The sequence below is a fragment of the Petromyzon marinus genome, chromosome 9, assembly GCF_048934315.1.
Source record: "Petromyzon marinus isolate PM22_M1 ecotype Great Lakes invasive population chromosome 9, UKy_Petmar_22M1.pri1.0, whole genome shotgun sequence".
Taxonomy (NCBI): domain Eukaryota; kingdom Metazoa; phylum Chordata; class Hyperoartia; order Petromyzontiformes; family Petromyzontidae; genus Petromyzon; species Petromyzon marinus.
The window spans coordinates 16,188,423-16,202,689 of record NC_133675.1 but is presented as its reverse complement, the minus strand read 5'-3'; the positions used below and the strand labels follow the sequence as shown (position 1 = coordinate 16,202,689).

General features: G+C 47.0%; 1 protein-coding gene across 3 annotated transcripts in view; it reads right to left on the bottom strand.

Moving 5' to 3' along the window:
• The window catches only part of LOC116940442 (dysferlin-like), a 207,273-nt gene that overhangs the window by 154,884 nt on the left and 38,122 nt on the right, over positions 1–14,267 (bottom strand). For all 3 annotated transcript variants that reach the window (XM_032950274.2, XM_032950273.2, XM_032950275.2), the window contains exons 32-37: positions 7,077–7,258; positions 6,445–6,603; positions 4,546–4,575; positions 4,085–4,171; positions 3,404–3,505; positions 2,648–2,809 (exon numbers count right to left, since the gene is read on the bottom strand). In XM_032950274.2, coding sequence (XP_032806165.2) covers positions 2,648–2,809; positions 3,404–3,505; positions 4,085–4,171; positions 4,546–4,575; positions 6,445–6,603; positions 7,077–7,258 — 722 coding nt within the window. The remainder of the gene's footprint in view (positions 1–2,647; positions 2,810–3,403; positions 3,506–4,084; positions 4,172–4,545; positions 4,576–6,444; positions 6,604–7,076; positions 7,259–14,267) is intronic.

Here is a 14,267-nt window from a genome sequence, read left to right as displayed (position 1 = left end):
GAACAGGAGATGATTGGGGCTGCTGAGGTTACACATTAGCGCTGCCTATGGGACGTTTATCCTTCATAATTCCGCCAAAAGGCGGGCTCCCACACGTGGACACAGCATTGTTGATTCAGCTGCAGCTATGAGGATGGCGGGGCTGTGGGGGGGAACACAATCCCCTCCCAACGTTCCACCTTCTAACTTTATCCCTGCCGTGTTCGCTGGCAATTCCTAGAAAGATCAGTCCTCCGAAACGAAGCAATACATATGCACGAGCGGCCTTACGATTGTGGGATTTCCTTCGACGGGAATGTCGGGTTACCAATCGAGTAGAAGTCTCGTCGCTGTTAAAATTAGTGGAGGGTGGTGGCCGTCTTCGTGGTGGACTTGAGCCAATCGAGAGGGCTGGGAGAAGGTTACAGAAGGTCACGGGAGATCGAGGAACGCTTTCCCCTCTCAATGTTATCATCCCCCCCTTCATGTCTCTGAAAATTCCTAGAAAGATCAGTCCTAAGAAACGAATGTAAGAGAAGAGTACTGTGTTTGAAAAGTGTTTATTTCATTATCGGAATGTGATTGGGCAGTTGTGTTACTTGCTACGCAAAAAGAAACTGGGTCTGCTCTGAATTGGCCATGTCTATAATCTTGCTCAGATTTGATTTCACAGATTGCTTCATTAATTGACAGTCGTTAAATGTAGACGTTGCGTGACGAACGTTCCAGATGGAGCAACTGAACCGGTATCATTGAGACCCTGGTTTTTAACCTGGGTATTTGCCACTTGTGATTGAACTGGGCCCTCAAATGTAGTGAATTAATGATCCCAGACTGGCCATCAGTATCCAAGTCCAATCACCATGATATAAAGCTTTGTTTTTTTTTCACCTAATTTGGCAAACTTCACCTCAGAAGATGAACATTTTAGTTGAATTGTCATGAGACGAATAATTTTGTTCTGTTGCAACTCATGTCGTAGGCTACTTTACATTCCTCTCAACACCGCTCTGTCAGAGGGAAACTTGAAAGTATCAAATGTTTCTCTTAAACTTCTAATTTGTTTCTATGGCAAGTTATCAACACTTCTTGTATATTCATGCCGTCAGACTATTCTCCTTAATCTTTCAATTTGCTGCTTCGGTGAACTTAGTGACCCAACATAAAACCTTTTTAAAAATAATTTTCATAAACCTATTATTTCATACAATTACCTTTTGTCGCCTATGTTGATGCAAATTTCTCAATGCGAGTAAAAGTTGGGAAGGTAACGGGGCCTTGTCCATCAGACTGATTACGAAGAAACCAAAGCACTATTCTCTAAATTTAATAAAATAACTTATGCTCGTGTGTCAGATAATAGGCCTCGTCCATAGCTAAGAATAGCCCAAATATCCTGAGTGACTTACAGGTGGCCACTGTACTTGTGTGAGGCTGAGACTTTATGCGAGTCTCGGGGTCTCTGTGTGCGTCTGGATGTCTGTGCAAGTCTGCGTCTCTGTGTGAGTCTCTGGATCTCTGTGTAAGTCTGGTTATCAGTGTGAACGAATGGCTTGGCGCAAACGCACGTGCTAAATAAACAAACTAACATGAAAAGTCATGTCCACTTGGAGCAATCTCCCAGGGCACGAGGAGTACACACTCGTCATCCTCTGAAAGCTGGACTCACAACACAGACATCGATATATCGTTGCTACTCAGACTCATATCAAACACGAAAGGGAGAGCTACTCTACATTGGGTCAAACTTAACATCACAATGTTCGACGGCTTGTGCCCCAGATCTTATTTATTCACGATGTACTTACAACAAAAATCCGCAGACTACCTGCTGGATCTCCTCTCTGTTTCAAAGAACAAATTTGACCTCAGGTCTTCGCTCATTTACCAGCTTCACATTCCCTATTGCCGTACAACAACTGGAGGAAGGGCCTTTGCTATTGATGCCCCCAGGGTCTGGAATGCTATTGCCAATAAACTGCAACTTGGATCACTACCTATGAGATCTTCACTCAAAACTGCTCTAGAGGAGTTGTACACCCCTAGCTGCCACTGCTATTCAGTGGCCTACAATAAAACAAAATGTTTCGCTCCGGATGACCGCTGCAAAGTATTATCTGTATTTAGAGTTAGTGTGCTGATCTTAAAGGTGCATTGAAAAATGTGATACTCCGACTGATGCTCCTGTTGTTGTGGAGTGACTCATGCAGCCAGCTATGGCTATAGGGTTTGGTGTTACATGTTGTTTATGTCGTTTATTATGAAAATTCGGTCACAGTTCCTATGATCACTGTTACATTGCTTTTATGGCTTTATTTTGGTGATGTCGAAAAGTTTTTTTGGTTTGGCCATGTTTGTTTGTTGTAGTACGGAGTTAGACTGATGGCCTTAATCTAAGTTGTCTTGTGGTTGTTGTTGTTGTTTGACTTGCATCCCACTGGGATTTTTGCACACAGCGTTGGTGTATGGTACTTCTTCAGGAATATTTTGCTGTTTTTTCCTGGATTTTCTGTTTGCACAGTCACATAGTCACTTTAAGATGTTTTCTTGTTCATGTTTTTTGTTTTTTTGTTTGTTGCAGTTGCACCCGATCCAAGAGCCGAATGGCTCACAGGGCTATACCAAATAAATGAAACTGAAAACTGAAATGCCAGGTGTCAGCACGCACCACATCCATGAAGAGCACGGGCTGGTCGAAGTTGGGGTTCTTCTTGGCGTTGCGGATGGCGGTCGACTGCACCACCTGGTCCCCGCACTCCACCAGGAGGCTCGGGCATGACACTGACGACAGCTGGTAGCTCTTCACGCTGCGCACCCCCCACGCCAGGATCTGGCCACGACGCGTGGAAGGAAGAGGCAGCACAATGCCTATGAGACTCAGACAATCGAAACTGACCCACAGGTTTGCCTGCTTAAATAAATGCTGCTGGAAACATTGCGGCAGAAGGCCGTTTGGGTTATTGACAGATCTGCTATTATTACATTTTTGAGTGGTGAAACAGTCGTTTGCTTAATAACTTATTATTTTTTCATTTAAAGCTTTCGTGACTGCAGTAATTCATATTCTTAGCTCTTTCGGTAAAGTCACGTTGTGAGAAATTTTTTATTGTTTTATATATATTTTATTATTTTATTGTTTCCCTTCAACGTGACTTTACCGAAAGAGCTAAGAATATGAACTTATTATTTTATGAACTACAAACCAACGAGAGAGGAAATACGTCTACAATTTCGCTGCACTGCGCGAAATGTCCCCATAGTATATGTCGATGGATCCTGTCTATGCCAGGCAATGCAGCAGAATGTATTTAAGAGGCCATGCGTAGCTTTTGATGAGACTCAGGAAGTTTGAGACCAGTCCAGGCTCAGCACGTTTAAGAGCTGTGTGGAGACCGGTCCCGTGTCTGTGCCGTGGTCGTGTCACCTCGATGGCCGTGCGCTGCAGGGCTGGCTTGATGCCGGGTGGCACCATGTAAAGGTTGGTGCCCGGCTGTGGCGGTGGGTACTCCAGGTCCGACTCCTCCGGCTTGGGGGGTGAAGGAGGGCATATGGGAAGGGATCGCAGAGATTGCACTGATTGCACTAATTGCACAGATTGCATAAATTGCACAGACTGCACATATTGTACATATTGCACAGATTGTACAAATTGTACAGATTATACAAAGTGGAGAATTACCCAACATTGATTTTCTATGAGCTTTCATATAAACCCCTTCAGGGTTCTGTTTCATTACAACAACCAGATAGTGCTCTAAACTTAAGCTGATGAGAATGTTTTACAAATTACACCACAAATTACTTAATTGGGATTACACTTATCAACATCGCCCCCTACTGGCAGACTGATGGCCGCTTGCATGCCAGGCACTGGGTCATCGAGTGCCACACAGGGTCAGCTGCCATTGGGAGTGCCCTTTCAAAAAATGTGTTGAGATGCGATGTGATGCAATTTGCTCATTACGTGTAAAGCGCCCCGAGATGCCCCGGCATAAAGGGCGCTCTCTCAAAAACAAATCATCATTACTATTATTGTTACTACGGCAAACATCTCTCTCAAAATCCCCCAGACAGACGGCTGGACGTCGAGTTACATGCAGATTACCGCTTCTTGGTTGATGCGCAGTGTGCACAATGCATCCGCTTCATCGCCCGACGGGTCGGACAGCACCGAGAACATGGCACCGGTCCGCTGCAACGCACGCACGCAAGCCGTGACAAGGGGGCACAGAAGGCCGATGCCAAGTGATGAGACGGCATGTGAAGAGATTCATCTGTATATATATATCAAGCCCTTGACCACTGGGCATGCTGTGCTTTGTGTTTTTTTTTTCCTGCACCTCCGATTAGCACGGTTGGCTACGTACGGCGCGACCGGAAATCAAAGTACATACCATAATTTATCGTGAAGCTTAAGCGAAGACACTTTACGTTGTACCTTCTATTCACCAAACCTAATCTTTGAATATCATATCCTGAGACAGTTTTGCAGGGACTGGCTATCCTTATGCCATGCCCCCTCTCAGCTGACCTGCCATGTTGTCTGATCTTGAGTGAAACACAAACCTCAAGGCCTTGAAATCCACAGGAGAAGGCCTGAGTCGGAATACAGCATCACACCAGGCAGCGCCACCAGGGAAAGTGCAAAGTGGACAATATTAATACATCACCATAAACGATATTTATCACCACGTGTTAATATATTTGTGTACACTACTGCTGAGCATTAATGGCAGAAGTGATGCCTCAAACCATGTGGACAATCAAACCACCAGCAGAAAATTAACATCACAGCTAAAGCACAAAAGTGACTGGATACAAAGTTTCAAACTCCAGACATCGCTCAAACGCCTGTGTTTCGAAGCTGCTGCTGCCGCTGTATATTTTCATCCATCGATTTTGCGCTTTTGATCCACATTGACAGCAATGAAATGTCTCAGGTTCTGTGTGATTGGCCGCCCACAGTCACCTGACTAGAATCGGGTTGCAGCCAATCCAGCGATGCAGGTGTAATGACAGGGTGATACCTGCTGGCCTGTAGGGGTAATTGCGGTTATGGCTGCATTACATATTGTCTTATTATAAGGGGGGCGTATCTGGGGTAAAGGTGAAGGGCGGAGTCAGTCGTGAAGCTCCGGGAATCAGCCCGAAGGTTCTGGAAAGGGGGCGTGGCCAGAGGCTGAGCTTGGGCACGCCGGGCAGATATAAGGGGGACCGAACCAGAGGTTCGGGGCTGTTCTGCGGGTCCTGGGTCCTGGCTGCATCGCTGCTCGTCATCATCTCTTCGTCTTCGACCACGTGGCTGTTCTTCTGCAAGACCATCTCCGTCGCCGCCGCTACGCTAGTCGAACAGCTAGCGCAGTGTATGACGGGGATGGGCCTATGTGTAGCCGCGTTAGGAAGTGTATCGCCCCGTGTGCTCTTAATAAATAAGAAGCCTTCTACTCGACGTGTCTCGGAAGTCACTCACTACACAGGTAAAGGATTATGGTTGGTAACCCATTACCCATGGTCCTTTGGCTCTATTTTTGCTTGAATTGTGTTTGCATCTGTTCATATATTTAACTTTATATTTGTTCCTTTATGTATTCAACAGTGGTAGAATTATGGATAGACTAGCCGCTGCCCTGGGTATGGGAATTTCCACCAGTATCTCTGGGCTGCCAACTGAGACCAGTCCCACCCCATTGCTTGTTTGAACATTGAAGATATGATGTTTTGGGGTAAAAAAGCCCCATTCACAATTGGATAATAATGAGTTAAAATCCCAGGCAGGGGTCTAACTAAGCCCAATATCAAGTTAACAACTTGAGTATCACTTTTTGGAAATCACCAGAGAGTAATAAAGCAAGCAAGGAGTCATGCAAGACACGTCACGCGACATGAGCACACTGCTTGTATCACGCACACAACCTAGTTCCACACCGCCATTTCAAAAAGAGTTAAAATGGTGGACGTATTATTTGTACCTTTGTGTGTCATTACTCTTGTTTCGAGACTGCATGCACGTTTAAATTTAATGAGTTTCCCATCATTTACGGAAAATGCCAGAATTGGTTTGAAGTAAATAGAGGTTGTATCTTCAAGAGAAGACTTGTCCCTGCAGTACGAATGTGGAATGTCCACCCACTGCTCAGAGCAGCCAACAGAGGTGAGTACTGCCTCATGCTCATGTGGGCAGGGACAGACTTTTGATTACAGTATTAACGCTCTTCCTTCCGAAATTAGGAAACCACTGGAGCGATGCACTTTTGCGTCCGCACCTCGAACGCCGCCTCAAGAGGTCACGCGTCTGGCGCAACGGTCCTTCGCCGACTACGCGCGATGAATGGAATGAATTTATTACGTGGCAGATTGTCCAGATTCTAGTCAAGCATCGCAGCAGTGCTGGCTCAGCGATGCGACCGCAGCGCCATAACTCCGAGAGCCACCTGCGAGAGACGCCCGTTGCGAGGCTCTACTCGCCTTGTCGTAGCGAACGAGCTCACAGGCCACCAGCAGCTCTCCGCTCTCACGGCCGCTCCGCATGACGGGGACCCAGGCGAGATGCGGAGCCACGCGGTCGCTGGGAGAGGGCGCCACGGCGGGAGCGATCGTACAGCGGCCCATGAACTCGTCAGCTCCCTGCAACGATTGGGGCGAAAGCTGTTAGCGAGCACCTACAATGATACACGTGCACATACGCACAGTCATTCTCCATTGAGCCCTCTAGACCAGGGGTCGGCAACCCGAGCGTGACGTTATTCACGTGCGATGCTGCTCTTTTTTTTACCGAATCTGGTTGCCGAGCCGTGCTCTAGACCAAAGCGGTAAGTGCTATAAGCGAGCACCTATTTAATCCCAAATGCCACATGCAGGGGCTTGTGGCCAGCGCCACCCACTGACCCCCTTTGTCTCTCGCATTGCTGATGTTTACACTCCTCATCAGGTTGATGTTTAAGGCTCAGTCAACTCAGAGCAGGCAGAGGGCAAGTTCAGACGCCACCTGCCACTGATGTGGACGTGTCAATTCAGAGTGCTTCCGTCCCTTGAGTGTACGCAACAACTTGCGCCCGTGTTTGTGTGCGCCTTTGTCTCTGTGCGCGAGAGAGCCTCACGTAGGAGTCCTGATCGAATATCTCGATGATGATGTGGGGAGGGTTGATGGCCGTGACATTGGGGTCCCCGTAGATCTCCACCTCCTGGAAGACCAGCGTCTGGTCCCACGTCGGGTTGAGGGAGCCACGCACCGTGGCCGACTTCTGAGACTGATGCAGAAACGACGCCACGGCGTACGGGTCTGCGCTCGCGCAAAAGACACGGAGATCTCTCACCCTTCGGACTTTTGCATACATGTGCCGCGAAATGACTTCTCACTCCTCGATACGATGTCATTTTCACGATGTCACAATTATCACGAAATCATTTTTCCATAGCTTTGTAATAATATTTCACATTTTCTATTGTATTGTTCCTGGCGGCCTGCTGTATTTGAGCACAAACACAGGTTCCTTAACCGTGCTTCAACTGTAGTGCGCTCGACATGAGCATTTGAAAATGTTATATAACTGGCTTTTGCAAAAAAAAATGTCAGGATCTTTTAATTATAATAGTAATCATTTAACAGCGACATTGCACTTTGCTAATGCCGTGCAGAAAATAATTTGTGGGTTGTGGTAATTGGGCCATTGATTATGGGCAAAGGGGGCTCAGACTGATTTATAAAACGGGTTCCTCCCACACAACACCAGCCACCCTCCCCATGCACCGTCGCTGGCATTCCCCGTGCCACCGTCCTGCGATTGAGTGTGCACCCGACCGCCAAATGTGCGGCATGCACGCACATCCTCGTATATCTGAAGAGCGCCACAAATCTGCTCGTGGAGAAGGGTGAGCGCCGGGGAGGGGCGATTTGGCTTCGGAGGTGCAGCGAGTTTGTTTCAGATCTGCGCGGGCTTTCCGAGGGAGCATGTGGCTGCTGAAGCCCCTGCGTTCAAAGGATGTAGATTTATCAGATGCCCGCGTAATTTCATCTCGCAGGGGAATCAACGCTTTGCCTTTGTTGTGCCACAACAGTGCAGTTCTCTTTGGAGATGTGTTCTGTTGCACTGACTGTCTACCGTTTCCAAGGATAATTTTAAACCGTGTTGGTATGCCAAACCTTTTTTTGTGCAAAATAATGCCTTGTTTTTCTTCCAGGTATTTTTCTATGTTCATTTTGTAACTCTCATATAAACCTCCATCAATAATGGGATAGTTTGTGCCCATGTAAACGAGCTAAAAAGATGAATTTAAATATGGATGGTAATCTGTCAGTAAACCAGGATCGCAAGGGGAGTGGGCGAAGTAATGGCCTCCTGCCTGGTCACTTATGACTGCTCAAAACCCATTAAATAAATGCACTTTTCATACAATCCAGGCTGACCCAGGTTATAGTACAGAAGTTTACAAACATTGGATTAACGGAATGTGGCAAACAACTCTGCAGATGATGGAGTTTTCTTGTTCATGTTTTTTTGTTGTTGCGGTTGCACCCGATTCAAGAGCCGAATGGCTCACAGGGCTATACCAAAATAAATAAACTATGGAACTATGGAGTGCCAAATGGGGTTTCTTGCGCATTGGGATCCTATGATGGAATGCACATTATAAATTTGCATTATTATATTTTAAAAGTGACACGAGATCTCGTTTCTTGTGGGTTCATTCCATGACTGAGGATATTTTAAAGGACATTTCTTCACCTCACGACGTAATTTTTGAGAGCAACATGAAGAAGTAAGGTAGCCACAACATTCAAGACTGTCGTGATAATTTTATTGTGTCATTTTATTTTATTTATGATTTTATTCTCATTCTACGTGACCTTACCGAAAGAACCAAAGAATATTCAAGACTGTGTTGAGAAAGTAAACATCCATTCCAAATAAACATTTGTCTGCTAGTTCCCTGTCAATATACAATCTGTGTAGGATGTGCCTTCTGCCAGACCTACACCTGCCTGGGGCCCTGAACCATGAATGGCATCCACTGTGCGTTTTACAGGAGGCAAGGCTGGGATCGGCCCTAAATCTGTCTGGGAGGGGTTGCAGTTAGTGGGGGGTGGAGGTGAGCCCAGGAGGGGAGGGGGGGGGGGCAGGGGGAGGGGGGGTGGTCGGTGGGGGGGGGAGTCTCAAAGGGTGTTGAAGGAGAAATGGGTGGGGGCCACAGCAGAAATGCGTCCACTGGCTCCGTAAAGCTGTCCGCAAGCCGGGGATTTGTGGCGCTAAATGGCAGCAAGTGTCGCAAATCTGACTGGCGATGGAGGGGCAGCCGCGCGTGCGTACGCGAGCTGTCGCCTAGGCTGGTGCGCATAAAGAGAGGGACACACAGAGAGAGGGACACACAGAGAGAGGGAGACACAGAGAGAGGGACACACAGAGAGAGGGAGACACAGAGAGAGGGACACACAGAGAGAGGGACACACAGAGAGAGGGAGACACAGAGAGAGGGACACACAGAGAGAGGGACACACAGAGAGAGGGACACACAGAGAGAGGGACACACAGAGAGAGGGAGACACAGAGAGAGGGAGACACAGAGAGAGGGACACACAGAGAGAGGGACACACAGAGAGAGGGACACACAGAGAGAGGGACACACAGAGAGAGGGAGACACAGAGACGGAGACACAGAGAGAGGGACACACAGAGAGAGGGACACACAGAGAGAGGGACACACAGAGAGAGGGACACACAGAGAGAGGGACACACAGAGAGAGGGACACACAGAGAGAGGGAGACACAGAGACACAGAGGAGGGCGAGGAGGGAGGATCGTAGGTGGGGGCACAAGGGGGGGGGGGGGGTCAAGGAGAGGGTAAGAGAGAAAGAGGTGAAGTAGAGGACATTTATAAATGTAGTGAAAACACAAGTTTGAATAGTTATCTCAATCCTACTCGTTTTAGCTACGCGAACAATTTGCATGGGCAATATCCCTTCTAAATGGTCATAATTGTGTTAAAACAACCCTACGTTCCTTAGAACAAAGTTGTGTTGTTGATGTTTTCTTATTATAAAAAAAACTGTTTTGGAAAATCTACATAGATAATGAACATATGCTAAGTTTGTGTGCAGAGTGCACATTATCATTCTGAAATCAATTCCTTTAAGCGTTTATTCTGAGGACCCATGGAAATTCATGATTACCTCATTAGCAAATTAGACTTGAAAGACCACAGCTATGTGAGGACAGACGTTACTTTAGAAACCTAATTGCATCTGATCCCACATGCGGGATATAAGCCATGAGGCAATGACGAAACACACAATAGCCGACTCTTGCAAATGATCGCACCGTGCCTTTAATGTCCATTTTAAAATAATTCATACTTTGATATTCTGCAGAATAATAATAATCTGGTGACTGTCTTGCCCAAAGTGCGAACTGAGCTTGCAGTACGCTGACTAAAATGCTATCCAGCTGCCAAAATATATCTTAAAACAGCATTAAGAAAGTAAAGACATGTCCATATACATATGTACTCACATATACCGAGTGACTACAGCAGAGTCCTATGATCCTGGTAGGCCAGGAGAGGGTAGTGTGCTAGACCAGGAGACTACCAATATCCTTCGGTATCAGAACCAAACCAGATTCTCACTTAGGCCAACCTAGCCTAAAATCAGTAACTGCTTGTATGTGCACATCGATAGTGGGAAGAGCTAGTAAGCAAGACAAGTGTGCTATTGGCCAAACCAACCCTTCACCACTTAAGCTTCATTGGTCATCGCTTACAGACATGTTTGCGAAGGTCTCCAAGGTGAAAGCGAATCTCTGTAGTTGCACAGATGCAGACACACGCAAATAATAGCTGCACTCCACTCCCACTCCGATATTTACGTCCGTCTCCAAATTCTGAAAATCACGTGAGAACCTTGGATCTAAAAATCCCCAGTGCCCTTTTAAGCTTTTTTTTGTGAGACACACGGACGCGCACGCACACGACTAACCACCGCGTAGCCTTTGCACCCGGTATTGGGGTCGTATAAATAATAGTCTGGCGTATGATGTCTCATCCCGCTGCCAGGCGGCCCGCTTACACCGCGAGAGTCAATTGACCTCGACACCTTTCTCACTGTAAACCACGGGGCCGACGTCCCCGCTCCCCAGCGCCACCTCCCTGGAGGGCGCCACACACACTCCCACACATATTATGTAGCGCGGGGGGGGGGGGGGGGGGAGACGTAACTGTCTACCGCTGCCTATTCAGGTCCGCGTTCGTACGCTCGGACGAGCCAAGGAATCCGGCGTGGAGTTTGCACCGCGCACCAGCTCGGGGCCCGATGATGTTCGCACGCCAAGCAACGGGTGCACAGGCGCGAGCTCTCACACGCGCACACACACACAAAGAGCCCCCCCCTCCCATTTCGCCTTGCAGACTAGTTAGCGCTGTTAGCGAGCACCTATTACGTGCATAGATGTTTTTTGTTCAAGTCCTCCAGCAACTGGGATATCACGAAAGTCCACCCAAATATGGAAAGTGCAAACTCCATTGAATAACAGCTTATCGACCTACTTTCCATACTGCCCGAAACTCACACCTCACTACCCCTTGCACGTGAGTTTCTCACGTACAGCACCTCTGTGGTATACACCAAATCCGCCAAAGCACTAGATTCAACGTGAGCACCATCACAAATATTAAAGTGCCTATCTCTATGACGAGCTATGCACAAGCCCCTTTGCCCGGTGCGTTGGCCATACTGCATCTCAAGTTATCTCTGAATCTGTCTCTGTAGGTTTTTATTTGCATTTACTTGTATTACCTATCTTTGTGTCTATGACTTTCGCAATATCTAAACATTTTGTCTGTCTCTCATACTGCTGTACATCATATCTGATCACGAGTAGCTGTTCCTTGCCCTTTGAGTTAAACTAGTCAACCTTGCGGCCATCAAATCTGATGGCCTACATTAAAAAAAGATGGCAAATGTTAATCTATTCTTTCAGAAGATCGTTAGAAATAACGTCAGTCACCTGATCAGTAACAGTTATCAATACGCATCAAATGAGTAATTGTTATCCGGAATTCTAAATCGCAATTGCTTCATACTTAATGACCTCATAAATTACAAACTGGTAAATTAATTAGTGCATCCATTCCATGTGCATCGCTTGGGGATGCCGGCAACAGTGGGTCTGTGATGGTATCCACCAGTCGCCTCCAGTCGGTGCAAGCAGGACCACAGTTAGCACACGCTCGGGTTCCAGCCCCAATCAGCGCGACATGGAACACTCGCACAGTCACTGAGAGCCTGTGGAACACTCGGGCCAGCCCGCTCATTAACGACTCGCGTTGAGCTCTTCCTCTGGGCAAAACACTGTTTTCAATCACGTCGGCACGAGCGTGTAGACTTGGCGCGTTTGGGCCGGTCACGAACCGATGTAACGTTTTATTAAAAACATTACCGTTCTAAAAAGCCTCTGATGGAGGGTCACTGCCACGAGTGTCAGCACACTTTATATTTTCTGTTAATAAGGCAGTGTTAATGACAACGGCAGTGAGGCGTTATCGGCCGAAACCCATACACCACCTACCAGCTTGGATTGGGCCATCAAGCAACCGGGCATTTGGCCGGTAAGCTGGTCCTGGAGTTGGGCCATGTCAAACTTGGCCCAAACTTAAATCTCAACCTCAATCAGCCAGCAAATGATTTACGCTGGGCCGAGTGCGTGGGGGACCAACACAGGAAAAATATCTGATGGCCTGGTGGGCCCAGGCCAACCCCGACCACTGCCAATGTAGTTACTTCACTTCTACCTACATTTAAACACGCATACACGCACGCGAGCTTGAACTTTAATTTTACCGTTTTGCCTTTGTCAAATTCGGGATTTTCTGCAAGTCATTTCACAGGGTTTACAAGGTGCGTTCATTTACAGCATGTACAAATGAGAGTCTATGTTTGAATCTAGCCAGCTGCCTAGAACTAAGCCAGACTCTCATGTGTAACAAGTTAATGGTCTCGGCCTCTTCACCAATGATAGCACCAAATAACGATGTATACATTTCGGCTTGCACATTTTATTTGATTTTTCCCAGTCCTGTGGACACAGATAACCACTGACTTTTCTCCGCAGAAATAATATCATGATCTTTAAGTATTTTTTTATTTTTATCACGGTTGCTGAGCACTGGCCCAAAGGCCTATAACGCCAAGCGGCGATGTGGGGAGATAGACCATGTCAGGGCTAATGAAACCTATCTCGGTTGTGGAGTAACATGGTCTTATTTGTACCTGGATATTAAGGGCACAAACGGAATGTAACCGGATAAAAACTTCTTTTCCTACATAATCAACGCATTTAGAGCTGCACACGTGAGTGCGAGTGTACCCTCACGACAGCCACCGGCATGGAGGTCAGCCGAGATGTCCTCGCTTGGAAGGAGTTCCCCGGTGGAGTGGTGGTGTGGAGCGCCTGCCATCTAGTGACCCTACAGGAGGCTACTAGTGCCCGCAGCTGCGTTGTCCCCCACCGTGCAGTGCTCGGACGCGTAGCTCGGACATTGTTCCGGGAGACCTTTTCGTATAGGCATTGGGATTTTTTTGTACGAGTCAAAAGTCGACATTTAATCAGTGCCAGGGTAAAGGAAGGCTCCACAAGCAGGGTGGATTTTTTGAGAAAATCATAGAACGTCATCCTAAAATGAGCTGATGAAAGAGTATTGCTTGAAAACAGCTCATGCGGTCAGTTTTGTATAAACAAGTGACCGTTCATTGACACGCAGTATTTCTGTTTTTTTAAAAGCAGAGCTGAAATGTGTAAAGGCATCATTATCATCCAGTCTATTGGATAGACAGGCCCCTGTCATAGTAATGTAGACTTTCATCCACTGTCCCAGGGCCATCAATGGAGGTGAGCATCCACCCATGCCTCTTTAAGCATTCAGACACATTCACTCAATCAGTACCATTATACTGCATATACTACTTTTCCATTTTCAGACACTGACATATTGCACGATTGTTTATTCTTGTGAGATTTCACAGGGTCTTTGATCAGTTTAACACGTAGGCTTTCGCGACCAAGCGTTAAACGGCATTTATATTTACGTGATCTAACCTAAAAACCTCTACTTGGGTCTTTGATATTCGCTTTGCAGCAGAGGTACATCTCATTGAACACTCGGGGGCCTGTTGGGGGGACGCACATTGCTGACCGCTCACTGGATGACTCCATGGCGGGAGCGTAGCTCGCTGGGCTATGGTTTTGTTCAGGCTATGGTTTTGTTCAGGCTATGGTTTTGTTCAGGCTATGGTTTTGTTC